Source organism: Dipodomys merriami, unplaced genomic scaffold (genome assembly GCF_024711535.1).
Source record: "Dipodomys merriami isolate MVZ:Mamm:240054 unplaced genomic scaffold, mDipMer1.0.p SCAF_71, whole genome shotgun sequence".
In the NCBI taxonomy this organism is placed as follows: domain Eukaryota; kingdom Metazoa; phylum Chordata; class Mammalia; order Rodentia; family Heteromyidae; genus Dipodomys; species Dipodomys merriami.
The window spans coordinates 2550741-2577385 of NW_027206302.1; the positions used below are offsets into that span (position 1 = coordinate 2550741).

Below are 26645 nucleotides of genomic sequence, written 5' to 3' on the forward strand. Positions count from 1 at the left end.
CAAGTTGTAAAGTTCATTTCCAACATAGTGTCTAGTGAGTATCATTGCTGCATTATTTCATCCTTTGTCCTGCTGTTTCTGTGATTCTCTTTCCCTTCCATGGATCAGATAAACTTATATACAAGACAAAGGGTACAGAAAACTAAAATAGAAATAGCTACAACAAGAGGTTTTTAACTTTACTTTTTGTGGTACTTTTTTTTCTTTCTCTTTTTCCCCTTTTATCACTGTTTTTTTTATTTCTATGTAAGTTTATCTGACTTGGGAAGGGAAAGGGAAGCACAGAAATGATCGGACAAAGGGTAAACTAATTCAGCAGTGATATTCACTGGATACCATATTGGAAATGAACTATACAAGGAAAGGGGGTTGGGAGGGGAAAAACTGGTAGAAAATGAGGGAGGGGATGATACTGTTAAAAAAAATTTACTCAATACCTGACTTATAAAACTGTAAACCCTCTGTACATCACCTTTACAACAAAAATTTGAAAAAAAAGCCAAGATATATGCACCACTGCTGGCATAACAAAATGTACTGTTGTGTAGTCAACTGTTTGTACTTGGGAACATACTCTGCAATGATAACATTCAAGTGAAAAATAAAGCAGTGACAGTTATTGTCATTATCAAGTATCAGAAAAAAGAGAAACTAATAAGTGAAGTAATGAAACAGGATAGGCAATTTTCTTGTTTTAGGGATTTCAGATGTGAACTTACTGGAAAACTGCAGTTCAAAGCCCATACTGGTATTTTCAGCATCCGTGACGAAGTCAAGCCACAGGCTGCTTGATGTGCTGTTCAAAGTCACCCCCAACATCTCAGTGCGACTGAAGACCCCCAGCAGACGGGCGGAAGTGTTGCTGCCATCGTAGACCTGGAAACAGGGGACCTCAATCCAGTGTCATCAGCAAGGCTGTATGTCAAGTAATTCTCACCCTGCAGCCCACATCCCCAGTTCTTAGCACCAGTGGCAGTTTGTTTTCAGATGCAGGAGAGACAGCCCAGTGAAGCCAAGCTGTGGAAGTTATCTTGGTCCCTCTGGTTGTCGTCAGCTCTGTGCCCAACCCATCTAATGCAAATCTCATCTTTGGGAACTCGTTGCTGTTCTAACCTTTCCAGTGGAGGGCTGCTTCTGTTCCCTCCTCTCCCACATGCCATCAGCTTACTCTTTGTCAGCCAGGGAAGGCCCAATGGGTCTGCCTGACTTCCCAAGCCATCTGTTTCCGCAGACAGACAGTCTGAAAGCATTCAACATCTCAGCATTGCTAAACTACACAGTTCTGTCCTTCCAGTGCACGAGACAGTCATTCTCCCATTTGACCTCACCCAACTGTTGGCAGTGGCCTGTCTTGACCACTCTGCTGGATATGATCCCTGGGACTCAGGAAGGATGGAGTTAAAGTGATTGGCATGTCATGGAGATTTTCTTTCCCGACCCCCTGTAATGAAGGACTCTGTCCCTTTCTCCCTTGTAATGAAGGATCCAGCTAGGGCCTGCTGGGCTTGCCAAGGGTGGAATCGCACAGGCATCTGGCCTCTCTGATTCCCATCTGTCCTCTGAACTTCTGAGCACCAGCAAAGGCAACAATCATCAGAATAATGAACTGAACTCCCCAGGTTTTGAGGTTGCTGCTCCTTTGGAGATAATTGTACAAATAACAACAGAAGTTTGTGATTGAGTGAGAGACCCCCTGGTGTTTTGGTAAATATCAAAGACGGGATCTATGGGTGGGTGATGAATATTTGTGCATGGCACACAATGTGGTGCCAGCTGCCAGCAAATTGGAACAATATTTCTGTCCTACTATTTATGAAGCAAAGCCTTGAAAAAGGAGCCATCCTTCAAGCTAACAGTGCTGTAGATTACAGAGAGTTGTTTGGGTTTCTAAGAGCCTCCAATCTGTTTCCAGATCCTGTGTGCTATTGTTTTATGTTGACTGACAGAATCCTAGTGTTCCATCTTGAGATCACACCAGTTTGAAGTTTACCAATTATTGTATCCCAATTGTTATCCATCCATATATATATATATATATATATATGTTATCCATACATATATATGTATATTTCACCATAAAGACATACATTGAAATGAATGATTCAAGGTGTTGTCAACAGTTACTATATCATAATAAGAAGGAAAGTCAAAAGTCATAGCCTTCTTGATGGAAGAGAGATCAATGTGATGGAATTACCTTCCGAAACAAATCGAACCTGATCAGATCAAGCCTTTAGATACAATTTCCATCCTATAAGAATAATAGAGAACTGAAAGAACATATGAAGTAATAAACTAGGTATCCAGAATGTGGAAAATTCCACTGAACAAGTAGACATACTTTCTCAACAAATAAATTACATGGGGAGAAAGATGAAAAAAGATGAAGGGAAAACCTTCTAGTTCACAAGAACATGAGACAAGAAAATCCCATGTGTGGACTTTATTGGGAGCCTGATTTAAATAAATAAACTAATTTTTTAAAAAAAGTATGGCATTCATGAGATAATGGAAAATTTGAACACGCATTGAGTATTGATGGTATTAAGAATCTATTTTTATTTTTAATTTTTTTATTGTGAAAATACGGTTAAGAACCTATTTTTAATTAATAAAATATAATAGGTACAGGATCTCCCTCTTCATCCTACTAAGATGTCAGTCTTCCCAGGTTTTGTTCTATGAATTTCTTTAACATAGATTTATTTCATATATTTTTACAAAAACACAATCGAGCTATAGATATAATAGAGCAACTTTCACTCAAGCATAATCAATTTATTTTTCAAGGCATTAAGTGCCATTTTCCACAACAGCATTTAAATATCTGTAACACTGGTAGCTCAACTCTGTAAGCCTATGTACTCAAGAGGCTGAGACCTGAAGATTGTGATTTGAAGCCAGCCTGGACAGGAAAGTCTGTAAGACTCATATCTCAAACTAGCCAGCAAAAATCTGGAAGTAAAGGTGTCGTTTCAATAGTATAGCACTTGTCTTAAGTGAAAAAGCCAAGTGAAAATGGGAGGCCCTGAGTTCAAGCCCCAGTGTCAGCACTGAAGGAAGGAAGGAAGAAAGGAAGGAAAGAAGGAATAAGTATCTATAAGGAGGTGGATGGGTGGCTCACCCTGCCATCTTAGCTACTTGAGAGGTTAAGAATGAGAGGATCCTGGCTCGAGGCCAGCCTGGGCAGAAAAGTTTGTGAGACCTCTTAACTCATTCAACTATCATCCCAAGATACAGGGTTGGCTGAGATTAGATGGATCAAGGTACCAGTCTAACCCCAGCAGAAAAGGCTGAGCAATTCTGTCTCCATGGAGGAAAGCTGAACAGGGAGGTGTGAGTCTGCAACCCCAGAGACAATAGGAAGTCAAAGATGTAGACAGATCCAATCTCAGGCACATGTCAAGGCAGGAAAAGAGACCCTATCCTAAAAATATCCAATTAAGGACAGGACTGGAGGTATGGCTCAGCAGTACCGAGCCAGCCTGCCCTCCTCCCCACCCCCACTACTCAAAACCAAAAATAGTTGTAGGAATTTCCATCATAAAATAAACCCAACCCAGAATATAATTATTGACCCATCAACATCCAGATTTTCCTTGGCTCATTAGAGGCACTTGGTAAGTGTATGATAAATAAGAAAATCAGTGTTTTCCTGTAAGTAAATTCCATCTAGAATTTATTTTTGCATTTGGTTGATTGTTTATCCAACCAAATCTTGTTGGTAAATATTTACCCACCACCAAATTTAAACCATCTTAATCCCAGATATAATTCATGCACCATCATATAAACTTGGTTTTATTTGAAAACCTTCTATTCTATTGTATTTGTCTAATTTGTGAATTCTTGTGCCTGATTTACACTACCTTATTGACTAAAGCTTTATATTTAATTACACTATAGTGAAAGACCTCCTGTGTTTTTAGCTTAAGAATATATTTTCTCACATTTACTTTTCTAGATAAAACTCAGTAAGTTTTTATGAAATTAAAAAAAAAAGCAAAACCTCCCCAAAGAAATCTCCCTGTCATTCGGATTGAGTTATGTTAAATGTATGGATTGATTTGAGGAAAAACCTGCACCTGTGTGATATTAACTCCTCCAATCCATATTCATGATGTCTGGCTCCATTTAATCAAGCTGTCATTTGTGTCTCTCAGTCACATGCTCTTATTCCTAACAATTTGCACTGGGACTTGGGCCTTCATATATATTTATCTCTTCACAGGCTATGGCTATCAGCGTTATGTCTCCCTGAGAAATCTAAGGAAGTCCAGGCCATCCGGTACATTTAACAAGACAGATCAGCAAGGTGGCTGGTTTCCGAATGAGCATGCTAAAGTGAAGAACTTTTCACATGCAGTAACAAACAACACGGGCGCCATTGCCTTGAGCATTCTTTGCATAAAAGTGTTTTGAGTTTCACTGGGATGAGCAGCTCTAGCTGGAGCTGGCTGCAGGTTCAACTTTGTTAGATATTGTCAGGTTGCTTTCCGAGCAAGGATACTAATTGGCACTCCCAAAAGCAAGGGACGACAGTTTTCATCGTTTTTATCCTCGCCAACACTTGGTATTCTCTGGCATTCTGATTTTTTTTTTCCAGTTTGATGGAGGCCGAATAGTTCCTCATTCTAATTTGCATTCCCATGATTACCTCTGAGGTTGAGCTGTAGTAATTGCATGTTTATCAACAATTCTCTCTTCTTCCGTGTATTGCTGGCTCCTATTATCTGTTCATCAATGAGCATGACATTTCCCGACATTTATTTTATATTGTCTTCGAAATAAAGTCTTATAATTTTCTCAGTAAAGATTATACACAAGTTGGGGAACATAGTTCTGGATGGTTTACAGTTTTCATTTCTATTATGAATGAGACTTTTTTTTCTCTTCCTGATTACATGCTTTAATTGGTTATAGGAAACACCAGCTGCTTTGCTGAATTGTCTTATTGGTCCTGATAGCTTATTAGTTGAATTGTTTGTATTTTTTAAATAAATGAGGCAATTTTCCATATTCCTTTCTAATTTTCATGGTTTGTTTTTATCTTTTTCATTTTTGGGAATAACTGTAATGGGTTGGATCATTGGTACAATGCCTAATATTACTGGGGATGGCTGTATTCTGGAATTGACTGGAAATCTTCTGGAAGTTTTGCTGTTACAGTACCATGTAGACTGTAGGTGTTTGGTAAAAACTTTCTATCACATTGGGAAATATGATAGAAATGTGGCTCTATTAATAAGGTTTGGCTTTTTTAAAGATCTTTTTAAAAATCAAGAATGGATATTGAATTTTTTTCACTTGGTATTTTGGGATCATGCATTTATTTCTGCTCACAGAATATTAGATTGGGTCACATGAAATTGCCAATATTTGAAGAGTTATGACCCATGCAGTGTCTAGAAAATAACACTGTGAATCTGTTCTGTTGACACATCCTTATGTTCCTGGCATTGGGCCTGTTTGGTTGCTTTGTCTCTAACCCCTATCTAGATTCAATCTGACACTGGATCCTGGATTTTCAGGTATGTTAGCATAAGACAGGCTTCATAGTTTCTGGCTTCTGTTTTTTTTTTAAGTTTTTAAAACGATAAATTGACAAACTATCTTTGCATATATTTATGGGCTATGAAGTGATGTTATGATTTACAAAAACAAAGTGGTGAAAATTAAATCAAACACATTAACATATTCATCACCTGAATCATCACTGCTTTTTTGGAGTGTGACTTTGAGATATTTGATCCATTTCTGTACTGCTTACCATATTAACCATGTTGTGTAATAGATCCTAAAGACAAGAGCTCTTTCCTCCTATCTGACTAGGGCTTTGTACCACATCCATTACCTCCCCAATCTCTCTTCCTCTGGCTTCTGCAAACCACCATTCTACCTTTCAACATACATGATTTGGGAGAAGGATCACGACTTATTCTTTTGTGAAATGGTTTGATTACTGCAGAGATGAACAGTTCCTTGAAATTTTGTTAAAAGTTTACTTGTAAAATAGTATAAGCCGGAGGCTTCTGAGAGATATATAGTGGAACTATAATTTTTAACGTAAGACCCAGTTTATTCAGATTTCCTTTTCATTTTTAATTAGTACTTTTTGTGGTGCTGAGGTTTGAGGTCAGGGTCTCTTGTTTGTCAGGGAGGCACTCCTACCATTCAAGCCATACCACCAGACCTTTCTGCATTGTTTATTTTTTGAGACAGTGTTTTAAACGAAAGTCCAGACTGGTCCTGGTCTATGATCTTCCTATTTGTGCTCTACGCATGGCTGGGATAACAGACATGTACTACCATGCCAATCCATTGGTTCAGATGGTGTCTTGGGGAAATTTTTTGTTTAGGCTGGCCTCAAACCAAGATCCTTCAATCTCTGCCTCCTGAGCAGCTAAGATTGTAGGCTTGAGCCACTGTGCCTGGAATATGTGAATGTTCTTTTAATCTATAAAATTTTCCATTGAATTTGAGCTCTCAGATGTCTTAACTTGTTATTTGTACATATTTCTTATTTTAATAATCTCTACTATATTCATGACTATGCTGCATTTTTCATTCCCCATTATTCTACATTTGTTGTTTATTTCTTGATCAGTCCTACCAGCTTTATCTATTATAATAGTTATTTTTCAAAACACCAGTTGATGTTTTGGTCAATAACAGATATAGCCTCCTCCCCCAGGGCCCCTGGCAGTCTTTCCTGCCTTTATTTTTACAAGTACCTTTCTTTGACTTTCTTTGTGTTGTGTTATATTATTTGAACTACTCAAATCCTTATTTATTTTTAACCTAGGTGATATGTCAGAGACTAACAGAGACATATTAAAATATTCTATGATGACTGTAACTTTATTAAATTCTTTTACATTTCTAGCAGTTCACATTTAATTTATTCATGCTATGTTACTTGGCACATAAAGTTTTATTATGGATTGATTGTGCATTTTATTAATATAAAAGAATTCTCCTTTTCATTTCCTTATGAGATGTGGGAGAAGTTCTGTAATGCATCCTATAATGACCTGATTTCATTTTTCTGTGGTTTACCACCTTATCTTCATTGCCTCCATTCCAGTTTTTTAATTGGGTGATCATGTTTTCTGTCTCCATTCATCTTTCCTCAGCTCATATTGCTCTATTTTCATTATTGCCTATTTTTTGTCCCATAAATATAATATTCTCTCAAATCCTGTTAAGAAAATACAAATTAGTAGCTTTTAAAGAATATTTCTGTTCTTCAATGTACAGGGGGACAATTAGCTCTGATTACTCAGATATGCCTTCTTTTGATTTACGTACATATCTGGTTAATTTCCTTGTAGGCACATCATCAAGAAGGGAGAAGGCAAATGGAGAATGTAAACACTCCCTAATCTCTATGGAGAACAAGCAGGAACATTTCTGAAGGGGGTGGTGGTAGAGATTATAGTATATTTTCTCTAATGAGCCTGGCCACTTGTGATAGCCATCAGTCATGTCATTACCTTGCTTTCTCTGAATGTCAACAAAAGCCAGATGACCTGGATATCATGGTTCTGTGTGCTCCTTCAAGTTCAGTATGTGTTCTGAGGACTGATAAGGATTGGGATCTTGTCCCTACCAATGATCCAAGTTTTGTTCTTGGCTATATGTTCTGCTGCTTACAGCTGGGTGGGTTTACAAGGAGGTTTTCCTTAATGTTTCTGGCACTTAATCCACAGACAAGACTTCACCTCTGTGAATTGTGGTTTGATAAGGCTCTTCTCAATTCCAGTTCTTTCTTGAACATTTCATTTGGCAGAAATTCCTTTCAGTTGTATGTGAAAGACACTCTCATAATTTCTAAGACTGAGGCCATAATCCTCTGCTTTTATGCTCTTAGTCATTCTCATGAGACCCTGTGGAGGACGTAGTTCTATGTAGGCATTCCATTTGCCATCCTGAGCTGGGAATTGCCTTTCTATACTTTTGCATTTTAAGGCTCTTCCTGTCTTGCTTATGTCAGTAGCAGCAAGGTCCCCTGGCAGGGACTAAAATAAAAAGAAATCAGATGGTGATGGGAGACAATGTGTATGTGACTCTGTGTGTGTGTGTGTGTGTGTGTGTGTGTGTGTGTGTGTGTGTGTGTGTGTGTGTGTGTGTGTGTGTGTGTTTATGTGTGTAACAATTTTTAGGAAATCTGCAGTTACCAGCATAAGGAACAGATCAGAGGTCACACATGCAAGGAAACAGGGATTTCCTAGGTCAGAAATAAAGACCATAGAGAGCTTAGACAATCACACATACACAAAAGCAATCTTTTTTGTCGGTCATGGGGCTTGAACTCTTGGCCTGGGTGCCTGTTCTTGCACTCTTCAGCTCAAGGTAAGCACTCTACCGCTTGAGCCACAGTGCCACTTCTGGTTTTCTAGTGGTTTGTTGGAGATAAGTCTCACAGACTTTCCTGCCTGGGCTGGCTTTGAACTGTGATTCTCAGATCTGAGTCTCCTGAGTAGCTAGGATTACAGGCATGTGCCACCAGCACCCAGCTCACAAAAGCAATTTAAGATAGATATAAGCTCAAGATCTTAACAACTCTCTTTCTATTACCCTCACCACCATCTAATTCCTATCATTTCTTTCCTTTATATCAATCTTCTTTTTTCTTTTGCTGATACTGAGTTTGAGCTCAGGATCTCACTTTTGAGACAGGGTCTGACATCCTGCCTTCGCACAAATCTGGACCATGATCCATCTATTTTAGACTTCCCATTGTAGTTAGGATGACAGTTGTTCACCACCATGCCTAGCTTCATTCATTGAGCAAGAGTCTGATAGATTTTTATGCCTGAATTGGCCTAGAAAACACAGTCCTTCTGATCTCAGCTTACCATGTAGCTAAGATGACAGGTGTATGCTTCCATATCCATGTATTGGTCAAGAAGGGCTCTTATATGTATGGCTGGGTTGGCTTCAAACAGTGCCTTCCCAATCTCAGTCTCCCAAATAGCTAAGATTACAGACATGAGCCACTAATACATCACATGGCCCTAATACAGATCTGAACACACTTTCTTGTGCTCCACTGTCACCCACAGAGTACCATCATGACATAATGACATTGCTGTATTCTCAAAGAAGGAATGAATGCATACAGATGAAACATGCTGATATTAAGTATATACAGAAACAGATCCTCTAGACCCGATACACATACAAATTCAACATATGAAAATGTGCATATGAAAGTATCTACAACTGGGTGTCAGTGGCTCACACCTGTAATCCTAACTACTCAGGAGGCTGAAATCGGAGGATCCCAGATCCAAAGATTCCAAGTCACTTTGGGCAGCAAAGTCCGTGAGACTCTTGTCTCCAACAAACTACTCAGAAAAAGCTGGAAGTGGTGCTGCGGCTTAAGTGGTAGAGTGCTAGTCTTGAGCACAAAGAGGCTCAGCAACAGTGCCTAGGTCCTGAGTTCAAGCCCCAGGACTGGCAAAAGAAGTATCTACCTATCTACATCCACAATGTACATATATAAATACATCTACAAACACACAGGGGCACACACACACACACACACACACACACACACACACACACACACACACACACACACACACACACACACACACACACACACACACATGCAGGCACATCTATCCTATGAGATGTTCATTATCCAAGTTGAAGGTCACAGTTCATAATGTGAAGCCTGATCTACCAATTACATTAATTTCGTTTGACACGACTTTTGATTATGCAGTAAACTTATAGAGCAGACAGTCCCCAAGCAAACTCCAACACTACATTCTTAGACCCTGAGCCCCCAAATCCAATTTGGTTTTTCAAATTGGTGACTGAGGACACCATCTTGAGAGGAAGGAAGGAGAAAGGTTGGATCATTTGCCTGGGGATAATGACAGAGTAGGTATACCTTTGCACATGTCAACATACACGCTCTATGCAATCTATCAACTTTACCTTGAGGACATCTCCATCAGAGAGTTCAAAAGCCTTGGCTCTGAGCTGAATCCCCTTCCCTGGCTGGGTCTGGATGGAGTAGATGCATTCATGATTGTTATTGTAGTTCACAGGAAAGTTGGGGGACAGCAGAGTACCCTGGGTGCCCGTGACTGAATTCCCACACTCAGCTGGAAAGAGAATCAAGATAACCATAGATTAACCCACCTCAGTGGTGTGAAGGAAACATCTCATAGGTCTGGAGAACCTCCAAGTTTGTTTGCCTGCCTACTTGTACATCTGCCTGCCGGTCTCCAGGACTGCCTTGTAAAACGTAACTGCCCAGTTTTGCCATCTCTCTCCTTCCTGATCTCTCTCTCTGCTGTAGAAACAGCAACTAACCACTAGACATCACTGTCTTTCACTGTATTAGAAAGAAGTTGCTCCCCACATCCGTTTGTATGATATTATAGTATCAGAAATGGCCAAGAAGGAGGCAGCCAAGCAAGGAGGGAGGAAGCCTTTCAGTATCCAAAGATGGAAACTAGCAGGGGACAAGATTGAATAATAATTGCTAACTCTTCTTTACAAAGCACCAAGATAGATCTTCTGCAAGAAACCTCAGCTACGCTCACATAATCCCATGAGGCAGATACAATTATCACCCCTAGTTTAAACAGAGGCACTCTATTTAAACCATTTACATGAAGTCTCTCAGTTCCCTAAAAGGAAAGGCCGAGAACATCACTTCCTTGGGCCTGAAGTTTAGGGCCCTTAGGCACTGAGAAAGTTTTCACACCATCTCATCAAAACCCTGTTGCACTGATCAACTAGTGAAATCCCACCCTTTCCGGAAATCTGTTTTTCTCCTGGATTAGTCATTCATTTCCATTGTCTTCACGCTGTTATTTATAGCATGTATGCCATGTTCCTTGATTTGTTAGGTCTCCACCTCCTCAGCTCTACTGGGATCCTTTGGGGCTTGTCACATCTCTGTCTGTCTGACACACACACACACACACACACACACACACACACACACACACACACACACACACACACACACACACACACACACACACACACACACACACACACACACACACACACACACACACACACACACACACACACACACACACACACACACACACACACACACACACACACACACACACCACCTGGTTGAGACAGGGTCAGTAACCATACATGCCCAGAGACCCTACAGTGGATTCCCTGAAGTCCTCAGCTGTGAATCCCTCTCAGACCAGGGCCCTGCCACATTTTTCCTTGACTGTTTGTTACCTTCCTGTCTTCCCTCACCCAAACTGTGAGCTACTTGAGGACTTGGGCCATGCTTGACATATCTATGAATTTCCAAGGCTTAGCCAAGATCATCTGTAAAATAAACATTTGCCAAATGAATGAATGGATGAATATGGCATACACTGGCCTCAGAAGATGCACAGTCCTAAAAATAATTAGGTTCCAGAAGGATGTAAACACAAGGCCAGATGGCAGACTCATTATTTGTCTGGACATATGGGGAGTTTGGAACATGTTTGGAATCGCTGCAGTGGATGGAAGCCAGTCAGATTTCTCCAAATCACCTACAGTGTCCTTATTCTAGGCACAGTCCTTGGCTGGAAGGGCCCTGAGGTCCAGACCACTGCTTCCAACCTTAGTTGCTCTAAGCTGGTAGCATACCAGCAGCAGAGTTGCACTCCCCACAGACATTATCATACAATTGTATGTTCTCTTGTCCCCAAGGTTGCTCTTAGTCCTTTGAAGATAGTGACCACACACTGTTTGAACTCAGAGCCTCACACCTCCTAAGCGGGTGCCCTAGCACTTAAGCAATTTTGCCAGTCCCTTTTTGCAGTGGTTATCTTCAGGCCGGGATTATGTTTTTTACGTTTTGGCTTTCCTAGACTGTGATCCTCCTGTTTGTGCTTCCCTTTGCCTCTGGAATACAGGTGTGAATCACTGCTTCCAGCCATTGTATTTCCCCTTTAGTTTGGAATGACAGGCACATGCCATTATGTCCAACCAATGATTGAGACTGACCCTCACAAACTTTTATGCCATCATCCTTGGATCGCCACTTCCCAAGCCTCTCGGATATAGTGGGATGGCTTGAGCCATCACACTGGGCTGAGTCCCTTGCTTGGTAGGCTTGATGGAGAGAGGGAGCCTTGAGTGCTTTCCATAGAACTGATTTGTAAAGCAAACCATCTACTTTGATGAATACACTGAGCCAGGGCAGAAAACTGAAGGGCCAGTGGTAGATGGCATCCTGGGGGCAGTGGCTGTCGATTTCAGCAGCTTTGTTTCTGAAGTATGTGCATTTGCTGGGAGCCCTCACTGACGGTGCGGGCTCACAGGGCCTGCTGATGATGGTATAATACCACATGAGCAACTCTGAAGCACTGTCCTTCTGTCTCTGGGTCAAGACCTCTCCTCCATCTAGGTAGATGGCACATTGTGACAAGCACAGACTCTGGAGGCAGACAGACAAGTTACATCAACTCTGGACCTCGGTCTCCTCATCTGCTTCCCCAGTCCTCACAGGACTGGGGAGAGTGAAGGCCTGCAATTTCATGTGAGATGTAGGTGATAAATGGTGGAGGGGTTAGCATATAGTAGGCCCTCAACCACTGTTATTCCTCTTCTCTCCTCTCAACCTATCACAGGCGAATCCTTAGTTTACTTATTTCCACTGGGAACCCTAGCTGCCTGTGCTCCACAACTGGCAGAAAGTCAGGCAGCACATGGTAAGAGTGCCTCAGCTGCCTGGGGCTCATTTCCCTGTTTTCTTACCTTCTGCCTTCCTGAAAGTTGCCTTCCTTTAAACATGGGGATCCAGCCTATTTTTGGACAGGTTTCCTGGGCCTGGCTTCCTGCATAGTCACTCTGTGGACTGTCTCTGCCCTCCCATCTTGCCTGCGTGATCAATATCTTTTCGGAGGAAGCAACCAAGGCTGATAGCTTCACAGGTGGCCAGTCCCTGACCAATGAGCAAGGTCCTGCCTTCCTGACAGGGTCTTGGTCCTAGGCAGCAGGGAAGGTGGAGCAGGTGGAGGGCCATGTCGTTTTGCTTCTGGGAGAGTTTCCAAAGTAACAGGGGAGGTGAGCAGATGCACTGAGAAGCCAAACACAGGCGTAAATGGAAACAAATAAATGTTCCTGAGAAACAAGCAGTCATATGCACCGGCAAGTACTGCTGCTGATTCAACCATCTGCGACTTCTGTCACCCCTGTCAGAGGAGGTCGCATCGAGGGCAGGAGCTGTATCTTATCTGTCAGTCTGGGGCTCCCAAGGCAGAGGGTTAGGTCTTCTCTATCACTCTGGAGCTCCCCAGGAGGGGACTGTGGCTCTTGCTATAGACTGGGGGCCTCAGGGTAAGAACTGTCTCCCTCACATCAAAATCGGAGGGCCCTTGAGGTCAGAGCTACTACCCTCTCCCCCTCCCCATCTGTGGTCACACCATGCTTTGGAGGCCAGGGCTGCGAGTGTTCTGGTAGTGCTGGGTAGCCAAATCATCCAATTGACACCTACTGGGTGGGCGGGCTCTGGCCGGGAGCACCCCAAGTGGGCATTCCTGCACTCGCTCTAGCATGAGCCTCTGTAGCAGGGCTGGCAGTAATTAGAGGTGATTATAATTACTGTGCGTTATTAATAACATGTGAAACAGAAGACAAATGTAATAATGAAAATATTGTGAGGTGTCATGAACAAACAGTAATTGGAATAATAAGCGAAAGGATGGTTTGTGTAATGAGATCAATGAAGCAGGAGCGCTGGTGTGTGTGCATGCATCTATGCGCTTGGAGAACCCATTCAAGAAAAATTTCCCCTGAACTATCTCACCCAATGGTGTCTCCCTGAGGAGCAGCTGGCTATTTACCTAGGGCCAGTTCCATGTGTCTGAGTGTGCCAGCCCAGATCTGGTAATAGCTGCCTGGGGGTAGGTATAAGAGAATGAATAAACTTTGGGGTTATTGGATTGATTTTTAAAAATGGAATTCTGAGAAGAGCATGGGAGTGCATGCCAGTAATCCTAGCTAAGTGGAAGGCAGAGATGGGAGGATCACAATTCCAGGACAGTCTAGCAAATGTTAGTGAGACAAAAAACATAAGCTGAGTACCAGGATGCATGTCCATAAGCCCAGCTATAAGGGAAGTGGCGATAGCAGGATTGTAGCCTGAGGCTAGTGTCCAGGGAAAACCATGAGTCCTTATCTGAAAAATAACTAGAGGAAAAAGATCTGGGGATGTAGTTCAAGTGGTAGAACACTTTCAAGTATAAAGTTTTGGAGTTCAAACTCCAATACTACCCTCAAAATTAGAAAAATGGAATTCTATGCCTCTTGATCTTAGTATTTCTTTTCTATGATTGTGTAATAAAATGTTACCAATGAAATAATGACAGTTATTCATAAATGACAAAAAAGTTATTAGACAAATGATGGTAACTATTTGGTGTTCACTGGCTTATGGTTACATAAGTCATTTCATCTAGAATAAGACCTTTGAGTTAGACATTACTGTCTTCACTTTATAAACAAAAGCTGAGAGATTTGGTGACCCTAATGATCAGTAATGGGCAGTGGAGAAACTTGTCCTTTGACCAATGTTGCTGTTCAGTGGGCTTAGCCCACCGTGGCAGCCTGGTTTAGTGGTTCTCTGCAGAGACTAGGGTTCCACAGAGCTGTCCCAGGTAAGGCTGGTTTCAGGGATGGTTCCCAGGCAAACTTCCGAGTGACCTCTCTGGGCCCCATGGGCTTTGAGATGAAGATCCCTGTCACAGTCACTGCAGGGTTGCTTTGATCTGTGTTATGTATCTGATGGGTTTTATGTCATATCTTACATTCAGTGAACACTGTAAGTACATTGCTAATTCAGGCACTCCTTCATCCAGCCCTGCAAGGAGACCCATAGCTTTACAAATTAGGAACAGTTAGCAATTGTCTTTGCTCCCCTGGATACCACCCTATTTCCCCCATACCGCCATCCCCAGGCCCTGAGCTCTGATCGGCCTTCTGTGGGACTCTGCCAAGGATGAAGGCAGGGCTGCCAAGCCCTAACCTGCCACCTCTCTACTTGTTGCAACCCCTCCTGCTTTCCATCCACCTGCTCTACACCTGCCTCGAAGTCTTTCTTCAGAGACCAGGCAGCCTCACTGCTGGGGCCTTGCCCCTCTGCTCCTTCTTGTTTAGTTCTCCACATATCACAGCTAAAATGCAACTCATCAGAGACGCCTTTCTTGTCCATCCCTTGAAAAGAGTGATCTCATCTCCAGCACATTTTTGAGGTCCTGGAGTTTGAACTCAGGGTCTCCAGCCGGTTAGGTAAGTTCTCTAACACTTGAGACACCACCCTAGGCCTGTGTTGCTTTATTAGTTTTCAGATAGGGTCTTATGTTTTTGCCTAGGGCCAGCCTTGGACCATAATCATCCTACCTGTGCCTCCTAAGTAGCTAGCATGACAGGCATGCGTCAACACACCTGGCTTCCTGATTGAGATGTTGCCCAGGAGTGTTGCCCAGGTTGGTTTCCGCTGAGATCCTCCTGATCACTGACTTCCAAGGACTGGGTATAATCTCCAGCATATTCTAAGCTGATTTTTTTTCTCTGTACAACACTGAGGGACACAGTACTTATCTGTGTTTGTGGCTTCTGTCTCCCATCAGTAGAAGGAGAATGTGCACTCCAAATGGAGAGCCCTTCTTATTTTGTTCACTAGTTTTTGGGGAGGTGGGTAACTAATTTTTTGGTCTTTTCTTTTTTTGGTACTGGATCGAACCCAGGATGTTGCATTTGCTAGACAAGTGCTTACTTCTGAGCTACATCCCAGCCTTGTTTAGTTTACTTTTAATCTACAGGCCCAAGATGCCTGTAATGTAGTAGCTTGTGTGATGGGTGCTTCGTGAATGAGCCTGACGCCTGTCTCTCTTGCTTCTCAACTGGCTGGCTGGTCTCCTTAGTGATTCTCTAAGCAAGCACTCCCACCAGAGTCTTAAGGCCCCAGTTAGTTCTATGAAACTGGACCTCCTTGCAGTAGGTCCAATTGATAGCCCAGTCAAATTTCTATGCATCTTAAGGCATGGGCCTTCAGGTAAAGGGAAGAGGAGGTGCAAGTATCCAGGTCAATTTTGTTTCAGAGCCCATGGGAAGCCTCTTTTCAAAGACCAGGCCTGGCTCCAGGACAGCCTCATCCCTTCCTATCCTGGAGAGGAAGTCAGGCTCCTGTCTAATGTCCCACCACAGGTGAGCGCAGACGATGCCTGCTCTCAAACCCCAACCCCTCTCTGCCTCTTGGCCATGTGTAGTCCACCACCTTGCACCACTGGACTAAATTTTGGCCCACCCCATTAAATGAAGCAAAATGAAAGCACGTGACCACCTACCAACACACCTTGGCAGAGGCGAGCTCCACAGGCGCCGTCTGCCCCCCAGGCACGTGATGCGGGCGGTGCCCTCCAGACGGTACCCGGGGAAGCAGGAGAAGGTCAAGGTGTCGCCCACACCAAACTGTAAGCCCTTCCGGATGCTGTATGCCGGGACCTCGGGCTCCTCACAGGGCTCCAAGTCGTACTCTGCAAAGATAGTGGAATTGTAGGGTTCAGGGACACCCGGAGGGGTGGGGTTCAGGGATATCTTGGGGAGCTAGAGAGAGAAGGTGAGAAGGCACAGGCCAAATGTCAAAGGGAAACAGGGCCAGAGGCAAGGCCAGACAGGGGTATAGACAATGCATGGCACATTGGCACAGGAAGGGCCAGGTAGGCTGTTTGTACCCTCGGTGTTTTGAGCACTGGCCTGGGCAGAATATCTGTAAGGGAGACCCCCAAGGAGGATTTCTGATGCTTCATAAGCCTCAGCAACTTTTCTTCCCTGTCCCTGTATCTCCATTTGAGCCCCAAGCTTTGGGATAGACAGAATCTCCCACTCTTCGGCTCAGTACAATCAGCTGGTTCCAGAAAGCCAGAGTCCATGACTGGCCTTGGGCCTTGCGCAGCTCACACTGGGAAAACAACTCCAAATGGACCCTGTGAAGTGGCACTGGCTTTGAGGCAGATGCTGAGCGTGGCGGTGGGGTGGCATTTGTGGACCAGGGACCTGCCTGGTGCCTTCAATGACAGTGTGGAAGAGGGCATCTCCCTTCTGGATACAGCACCCAGGACTCTAAGTGGTTAGGAGAGTCTTTTTCACATAGTCAAGGTTTCCTGTCTCCCTGTGTCTCAATGGCTAGGCCTTTCCAAGACACTTGGCAGGTGGCTTCTAGCATGGAGGGCCCGTGGAGACTTATCTGGGCCATGTTCCAGTGCCTAGAGGCCAGATCTCTCTTCTCCATCCTAAAAAGATTTATTGATATCCCTTTCCTGCCAATGGCCAGGTGGTGGGAGGCCTGGGGACAACTTAGGACAAGAGCGGCTGAGGGCTCAGTATTAGAGGATCAAGAACCCACTTTCTTCCCTGAATGCCAAAGAAAGCACTTTCTTTTCAGGATTCCTAAACACCAAGATAACAACCTATTATTATGAAATTAATATTGATGATGAAGATCCAAAATGAGACTAAAACGATCTGATCTGTTAATTTTCTTTCTTTTGTAATTGCTGAGGTTGTAAATTAGGAGAATTTGGAGTAACTAGGACAGGAAGGGTTTTTTTTTGTGAAGTCCTTCTTCTTGTTCAGCCAGCTCTGTGGGTGGTGTTCAGAACAATCCTGGATCAGAGGAGTTTCCCCCAGTGAACCTGCTAACTCTTTCCAAGATCATTATAAGTGAGTTCATCCTTGTGTCTAAGCCAAGTACCTCTTTTGGCAGCACTGAGAATATTCTCAAGCTTGGAGTGGTCAATAAACATCTGCTAGGAAGACCAGAGACTGGCAACAGAGTGAGAAGGAGAGAGAATGGCTCTACAACCCCTTCTCTCCAGGGAACCTTCGTGCTCCTTACCTGAGAAGGTGATGTTGAATCCTTCGTATGACATAGAGAAATCAGAAACAAAGCGGACCTGGGCGGTGAAGTTGCCATAGAGCCCGGCACTGATGGGAGCTGGTAGCCTTGAGCCAGTCAACTGCCGCAGGGGCTGGGTGAAGCTGCCATTCTCAGTGATGAGGAGGTAGTCGTGGCCACTCTCCAAGTGGAAGGTATGGAAAGTAAAGAACACACCTGCCAAGAGATCAGAGGGTCTGGTTGGGGGTGGGGAGATGGTTGGAGCAGCCCAGCTGTAAGCCAGAGTCCGCACAAACATGTCAGGTTGGTGCTGGTAAAAGGTCCACTTCCTGTGGGCATTAGCATTGAAAGGTGGGATTTACAGCTAGGTCTGTGACACTGTTTCGCATCCATTCATTAGTTCATCCAGGTCAGAAGTGTATTTATTCCCCTCCCTGGTACACTGGGTGGATGGTGGGTGGTAAGACACAGTAGCAGGTTGGGGAAACAAGTTGACTAAATACCAACTTTACGCTCTGTTCTTCTAGCATGCAAATACAGCTCTTCCCAAGGAGTAAATATTTGGCTGTGATTCTAAGGAGAAGCAAACAACTGAGATGAGACCCCTGGGTTTCCCAGCTGTGCTGATTGCTTTGGGCTTTTTTTTTGGTCCATTGTGAGAAAATGAAGACATTGTCACACAAACAGAGAAGCCCCATGACGGGGTATGAATCCAGCTTTGGTGTGATGAATGCACACCCTGGAGTGAACCGTGCTGAATCATGGGGTGACATCAATCCCTCATGGAACAGGAAAGCTAGGAATCAAGCACCTGTTTAGCAGCCCAAGCGTCATAGCTGAAGCTGCGCGGTATTCCTGTGCTCTTGTGTCTCTGGCTGTCATGTGTGGATCACAGGGTCACCTCATAGGTGGCACTTGGTGAGACATCTGGGACAACACATGCAACATACCCAGGCACTTCTGGCACACAGCAGGCCTCTACCAATCAGTATTCTCTGCCCAGATCACCTGATCCCCAGACAGCCTGTGGACTAAGGGACACCAGACCTGGAGTCTCTGCCAGAATATATTCTCTGGATGCTTGGAGTGCTTATTTCCTGATATAATAAGCTGGGAAATTCTGAATTTCATAAAGCTTGGTTTCCCCAGCTGGGAATCTGCTTCTTTGGGAGCAACCTACTCAGTAGCCTAAATAAGGGTCTGGGTTCATTTCAACTTAATTCATGTCACACCCATACTTGTGGGATTCCTTGTGAACCAGGCAGAGGGGTAAGGTGCTGTGGGAACTACGTGACACAAAAGACTTGTGTATCAAAGAGTCCAAATCTTCTGGGGAGGTGGATGAAGAAGCAGGTTCCATTCATTGGAGTGAAGTCTAGAGCTAGGAAGCAAAAGATGCTGTGGGAGCCTACAGGAATAGACCCAACCTAGGGATAAGAGAGGAGGCTCAGGAAAGGAAGAACAAAGAGCTAGCCAAACAAGGGGACTTGGAGTCACCACCACTCTGCTGGCTTGGAGAGAAGAGTTATAGAGACAATTTATACCTTGTGCCAACCCTGAGAGGAAAGAAAGCTTGGCACAGAGGTGTTTGTAGCTAGAATTATATTTAGAAGGCTTAGCATGAGGGTGAGATACATAAGCTAGTGCTGTAGGCTTCACAGGCTAGTTTAAAGGTTGTAGGCTAAGAGTTCAGGGAAACATTTGCATGCCTCTAAGAAAGAAGTGACTTGTCATTCACCCGTGACCTCTGGTCCATTCTGTGCCCGGTTATTTTCCATCCTAGCCAATTCCTGTGCATCCCTGAAGACAAGTTTATACTTGAACTCCAGGGTGCCCATCTAACTCCTCAGAACTGGGCTCCATTTTCTAGAGGCCTCTGTCTGCTTTATCATACACAAAACCTGCTACATGGAGATCAGGATTTAGGCTGTCTGTCTCCACCACTTAGCTCTGGGCTTCCAAGTACAGGTATTACATAAGATTTGTTAAGTACCTGATGATTTGCACTGACTTCTAGACTAAGAGAAATGCCCCCCTATAATCACAGGTGATGAGACACAAAAAATCATGACCAGAGGTGTTGCTGGAGGAACCAAGAAGGCTTCACAGCTGCCTGAAGGCTCCTGTCTTTGCCTGGCCCCAAGAAGCTCCAGGCCACTGGGCCTTATGTTATTTATGGTTTCCCTTATTTGCAATAACTAGTATATGTCTGAGACAATAATATGTTTTATAGATCATACAGATTACTCAAAAGATTTTTAAGGACAAAAGAGATGACTATGAGATGACTACTAATACTATTTTAGGGTGGGTCTTTTCAGAAGCTATTGGCTGCTTCTATGTAAATGCCCTTGTTCATATTTCACACACAGAATGCATTTATTCTTTGGGAAAACTTTGTTTGTTAACAATTTAATGCAACCACCTCTGTGGGTGTGCAAATATTCTTTCCTCATGATCCCTTTTAGTAGCTGCCTAGTATTTCATTCTCTAACTGGACCATATGTTTATTTGACATTTCCTTATGAATGGATAGTCGACAAGTTCCTAGTTTTCTAGTCTGATAAATAAATAGCTTAGGTTTGCCTGCGTAGCTGCATCTTGATGTATAGTTTTGTTTACTCTCTTCAGGAGAATTCTAGTAAGGAGAATTGTTGACTCTCAAGGCACATGTCCTCAGATGGCTTCTGATCCCTACCCTCAAACCACCTCTAGAAAACCACTTCCCACCCGGTCAGCAGTGACCATCCTCTCCCTGCTGGTGTTATGATCTTCTTTGAGAATATAAAAAAGGGAAATGGTATTTCATTACCGGCTGAAATTGCCTTTCTTTAATTATTGGTGGGGTTGATGTTTTTTCAATTTGTATTGCAATTATGAAGTGTTAGTTTATGGCTCTGCTCATATGGCAGGCCACTGGGCCAGGCATGTTTCTCTCAGAGATATTTTAAGAGCTTTTTACACATCAGGTTGGTAATCTTTAGTCAATTACACATATTGCAAATATTCTGGGGTCTATTTACTATTTGACTTTGCACGTTTATGGATTTGTTATAAAGTCTTTTCAAGCTTTATGTTAAATGGTAGCTAGTAGCCTTTACCATGTAGATCTGCCCTGGGAGTTACTTTTAAAAGTGTATTCCCAGCAGAAATTAGAGATCCATATGTTTCTAGGGATTTCTGTGGTGAAATGTATAGGGGTATGGATTGAGTTTTAAGCTGCTTTCATATGGTGAAACCACCATTTATGAAAGAATCTTTCATCTCTTCAATGACTCTGAAATGATGCTTTAATCACATACTGAACTCTTTCTTCCTCTCACCTGTGCACAGTTATGTGGGAACACACATGCATACACATAAATGCATCGATTTCTGGACCTTTCTTGCACTCCCCTCTCCCCACTCCTGCAGATGTCTACAGTATTCAAGCTACACTATTCATGTCATATAGTTCATTAACAACATTTAAATATCTGTGGGGTTATTCTATCTATTTTCCTTGGGCCCTTCTGAACATTATTTCTTCTAAATCAGTGGTTCTTCATTGAAGGCATGCATCAAAATTACTGATGAAGTGCTCTCACACACAGAGGCCTGGTTTCCATCCCCAACATAGCAGATCACAACCTCTGGTGTAAGAGGGAAGCACTATGACTCTAGTAGAACTTTGGAAGAAGCTCCCGAGAGCTGTCTGTGTCTGCTTGGTTACTACTTATCTCCAGCCCCAGTGTCTTCCATGTGGAGATATTTAATAAACATTGAGAATTAAATGTTGGCCGAAAGTGTTTATTAACTAATGCTCATGTGAGGGAAACTGAGGCAACAGGGCAGGCTATTGAGGAATATGACTGTACATAACCTCAGGAAGAGTAGAGTTATATACAACCTGAAGGGTGGGCTAGTGTGGTGGCACATGCATGTAATCTTGGAGCCAGGAGGCTGAGGGATCATAAGTTCAAGGCCAGCCTATGCTACAGTGTGACCTTGTCTCAAAAAATAAGTGGGCATGAGGAAGAGGGAGCAGAAGTGTGCTATGTTCCTCCAGGGAATGGCACAGGACATCTACCTAATAGACTATGATGAGGAAAGAGACCTCATTTATGGAGTGGGTTGGGCATGTTCCCACTGGTGTTTAGACTGAGGGTATGCTGCCATCTTGTAGGAGGTGACTTAGATGGGATTTGATGGTTGGTAGCCAATTAAGATCTTTATTGGCAGGGCAGTTTATATTCTGGATAACATTTATCAAATGATTTGCATGATTCAAAACAATGAGATAATTCTGGAAATTTTCATGTTGATGAGAAAAATTCAGACTCAACATGTTGCTATATAGGGAAATGTCAGTTGAGTTCACCTTGATTTGGGGACTTGGGGGGTTACTTTCCAATATCTGCCATTGATGTAAACACTCACCCTTGCCATGAGATGTTTCAATAATCCAGGTGCAGTTCAAGTTGTTGGGGTAGAAGTCGGGGAACCCTGGTGACAAGATGGTACCAGTGGAGCCTTGAATGAAACCACCACACAGTGCTACAGGAGGAGTGAAAAGAAGAGTGAGAGACCTAAGTGGCCAGGGAGCCTCCCCTGGGATCCTCTCAAAAGCCCATTCTCACTGAAGGCCTGAGAGGAACTGGAGTCCTTTCCAGTGCCTGGTTTTCCATAGCAGGAAAGGCCCCCGATGGCATGCCTCACCTTCGCAGCTGGGCAGGGCCCGGCTCCACTGGAAGTTGGGCTCACATTCCAGGGGCTCTGAGTCACTTAATGTGTAGCCTGAATCACAGCTGAATGTCACCAGAGCACCCACATAGAAGTCATTCCCATGACGTTGCCCGTTGACGGGGATCCCTGGGTCCAGGCAGTGGTCTGATTGCAGTGTTATAGCTGGAAAAGAGAGGCCACAGCTAGAATCAACAATATGCGCTGTTAAAGACAAAGAGATGGAGAAAAGGGCCTGGATTTTCAAAGGTTGAAGTCACTAGTTACTGACTCGTGAAATGTGGCTGTTGGTATTTGCAGAGAGGTTATTTGAATACCCATCTTTTAAACAAGCTGGCTAGACCATTTGTCCATTGGTTCATTCATTCGATAAACATTTGATGACTGTCCACTGTAGCTAAGGCCCTGGGCTAAGGTTTAGGAATACAAACGAGTAAGAAAACAACCCTATCCTCATGGTATGTTCAATCTGAACTTTCCATTTCAACCTGCAAAGAACTCAAGTGACACTGGTTCTTTAAATGGAGGCAATGGATATGAGGAGAGGGTTTACAGCCAGCCAAATTCTCTGTCTCTAAGTGCCCAGCCACCTGCGTACAGCAGTGTGCATGCATATGGGACCTGGTATAAAGATCATGAACAACTGTTAGCTCCCATAACCCATGAGGGATGTTGAAAGCCAGGGGTGCCTTCCAAAGGGCATCGTCTAAGAACATCCTGGAAGGACTTGAGTAGGTGCCTGTGGAGGAACATAATCCCAGGTTCTCACCCACTGGACCTCATCTACCTCCTCACAACTTTCCCACCCAGACTCACTCTCATAGCGGAGCTGGAAGCCAATGTCCGAATGACTCTTGTCTGTAGAGAAGAGGAGGTAGAGGTAGTTGCTGGTGCTGATGAGGAACTGGGGGACCTGGGTCCCGTGGTAAACCCCAATCAAGGGTGCTGAGTATGTCCGTCCATCTCGTACTTCCAGGGTGTCATAGTTAACCTCAGTTTTAAATCTGTCAAATTATGTAAAATGAAGACTTCTTAAGAAATCCAAGGCTTATTGATTTACTAATGATAAAAGACCTGCCCTGTCTGACCCAGAGCTTTAGACAACCAGATTTTGGCAGGGTGGGATCTTTTAATATAATTTGCACACATTTTCTCACGTTATGGAAGGACCTTCTCTACTAAGCTCTTCCTCCTTCCACTGTAAACTTCCCAACCATTCCCATAGCCTAGGCTGCGTAGATCTAGAGGCTCAATGATCTAGAGGTCAAATGACTAGCCTCCTGGTGATCAGAATGTGCTAGGCCCAAGATCAACACACGGAATCTCCAGGGACAAATCTGGCATATGGCCTGGAGAGCTAAGAATGACTTTTACATTTTTGTGAAAGGCCAAAGAAAAATAGCAATAAACAATAGACACCAGAGATTCACAAAAAAGAAACTTTCCCACAAACTCTAGAATATCTAATGCTTGGGCCTTCACAGAAAAGTTTCCGGACAGCTCTGCTAGGCCATGATTGCTTTAGGTGGAGAAAGTTCATGTCTACATTTGTGTAGCTACTTCCTCACCAAGGGCTATCAGGAGGGTGGGGATGGCTGTGGGGCTCATAGACAGGATTTGGGACAGGTCAGGGAGATTGCCTTCCCATGCTGTGTTACAATCCTTTGATGCTATGTTTTGCTTTAACATCTAATGGCGTCTATCTACATTTCCCCCTTGGGGGTTAGGAGGTAGGAAGGACTCTGGCATCTCGGGTGATACTCTGGCCTTCCCCTCCCTGTCACAGTTATGCCTTCCCAGTAGCACAAACCAAGCCCAAGGGCAAAGCTTTTCCCTGAGCTTTTGTCCTGTTTAGGGAAGTCTCTCTGGTGTCTCCACCATGCTGGTACTTTAGTCTCCCTGTTGATCCCGCCCACCCACAACCCCTTCCCACAAGGCTGTGTTTCCCAGAACCTGTCAAAGGTGATTTTGATGGGGTAGCCTGGCTGCGCTTCGATCACCCAGGCACAGCTCAGAGCATCCTTGTAGAAGCCAGGCCAGCCCGGAGAAAGGATGGTACCACTGGGTGAGGTCAGGTGACCACCGCAGGGAGCTGGGGGATAGAGAGAGAAGGAGAGAGAGAGAGAGAGAGAGAGAGAAATAGCTTTCTTGGGGGGAACAAATGAATGAACAAACAAATAAAAATTCTCTTTATAAAATGTGTCGGCCAACAAGGAGTGTTTTGTTTTTATGGAAAATTACATCAACTATATAAGCTGTGAGTTTTGTCTGTTGGGACCTTTATGGATGTGTCTAGTTACATCATTTGGAGGTTTATTAAAGGCTAGAGGGGAGAAATGAAAAGAAGCCTTTAAACAAAGTCCTTTTGTCATGCTGGCAGGGCTGAAATACAGCTAATATTTGGGTCACACTGGCGTTTTCTTTATTCCTCACTCAATTGTCAGGCCTGAGGCAGAGGATCAGGCGGCGTGGCTCCTCCCATCCACACTGGGGAGTGAGTAACTAGAACTCTGCTAGGCTCAGGGCTGCAGACTTTGTGCTCTGCACCATCTTGTCAGCCACAACTCAGAACCCCAACATTTCATACTTAGTACACAGCTGTTCTGCTATTACAGGTTGGGTGAATAGATGAAAGGATGAATGAATGCAGCCCATGGTAGGTAACGCCACAAGATACTGATTCCTCATGATGTCCCCATAAACTCACTGTCTATCTCTGGTCTGGCAAAAGCCTGTTATCCCTTCTCTTTGGGTGGATTCCAATTATTCAGCTTCTTTGGTTTCATCTCCCACATTCAATTCATTCCTTCTATGTATCATTCAGTTTCTCTGGTCTTATGCATCTGTGCTCCACTCCTGTCTTTCTGTCTTTCTGGCTCATAAGATGGTGACCAGAGATCAGGGCACATGGTGTATTTCACTGTTTACCCCTTTTGAAGCTACCATGTGATTACTTTGGCTGATACAATGGGAACAGATGTGATGCACATTGGGTCTGTATGGAAATACTAAGAGGCAAAGTTTTCTCTTTTTGTCTCAGTCCCCTTGGAAACAGGTTGCGAGCTGGGACTGCTAACTACTGGGCCTGACTCTGAGGAACAGATCCCCAATGGCCTGTGGTAAACACATAGCTTGAGCAGTCTGTAATCCTGTTTTAAGCCATTAAAGTTTGAGGGCTGTTTGTCAATGGTCTAACCCAGTTCAAGCTTGAAGATGAGAATGATGGTACCAACCCAAGGCTGCTTGCCACAGACATGACTACTGCCATTGGCTAGATCCTCACTCCATATCAAGGCATTACCCACACACATAGTCATGTTCACTCCTCATAGAACAAACAGCCCTGTGAGGTCAGCACTGTTGTCATCTCTTAAGAAAGCTGAAGCTTATATAACTAGGTGAGGGTTTGCAAGTCATAGAGCCCAGATTTAGACTTAGGAAAGACAGAAGAGAACCAGGGATTTCAAGCTAAGCTCTAAAGGAACACGTGCTTCCTCTGGAACCTCTAACTACAGTGTTACCAGAGAACACAACCAAACCACCCACCCACCACCCACCCACCCAACCAACCAACCAAACACACAAATAAACTACCACCCAACCACTCACCCACCCACCCACCCAAACAACCAACCAAACAAACAAACACAAATAAACTACCACCCAACCATCCAACCACCCAACCACCCAACCAACCAACCAAACCAAAAGCCTAACATCTGAACAGTATTAAGAAGCGTAGAAAGTTCTTGATTTTTGCTGTTCTAACTGGAGTGAGGTGATATCTCAATGTTGTTTTGATTTGCATTTCTTTTATGGCTAGGGATGTTGAACATTTCTTCATGTGTCTATTGGCCATCCTTCTTTCTTCTTCAGAGAAGCTTCTCTTTAAGTCTTTCGCCCACTTATTTATTGGGCAGTTGTTTCTTTGAGGATTTGTTGTTGGGTGGTTTAATTTTTTGAGTTCCAAGTATATTTTAGATATGAGACCCTTGTCCGTTGTATGGCTAGTAAAGATCTTCTCCCAATC

General features: G+C 43.6%; 1 protein-coding gene across 1 annotated transcript in view; it reads right to left on the bottom strand.

Annotated features, from left to right (window-relative positions):
• Positions 1 to 26645, bottom strand: part of Csmd2 (CUB and Sushi multiple domains 2) — a 535187-nt gene that overhangs the window by 152520 nt on the left and 356022 nt on the right. The window contains exons 16-23 of the mRNA XM_070008973.1: positions 24569 to 24707; positions 23432 to 23619; positions 22592 to 22780; positions 22313 to 22429; positions 17894 to 18109; positions 16344 to 16532; positions 9955 to 10124; positions 720 to 876 (exon numbers count right to left, since the gene is read on the bottom strand). Of these exons, the coding sequence (XP_069865074.1) occupies positions 720 to 876; positions 9955 to 10124; positions 16344 to 16532; positions 17894 to 18109; positions 22313 to 22429; positions 22592 to 22780; positions 23432 to 23619; positions 24569 to 24707 (1365 nt within the window). The remainder of the gene's footprint in view (positions 1 to 719; positions 877 to 9954; positions 10125 to 16343; positions 16533 to 17893; positions 18110 to 22312; positions 22430 to 22591; positions 22781 to 23431; positions 23620 to 24568; positions 24708 to 26645) is intronic.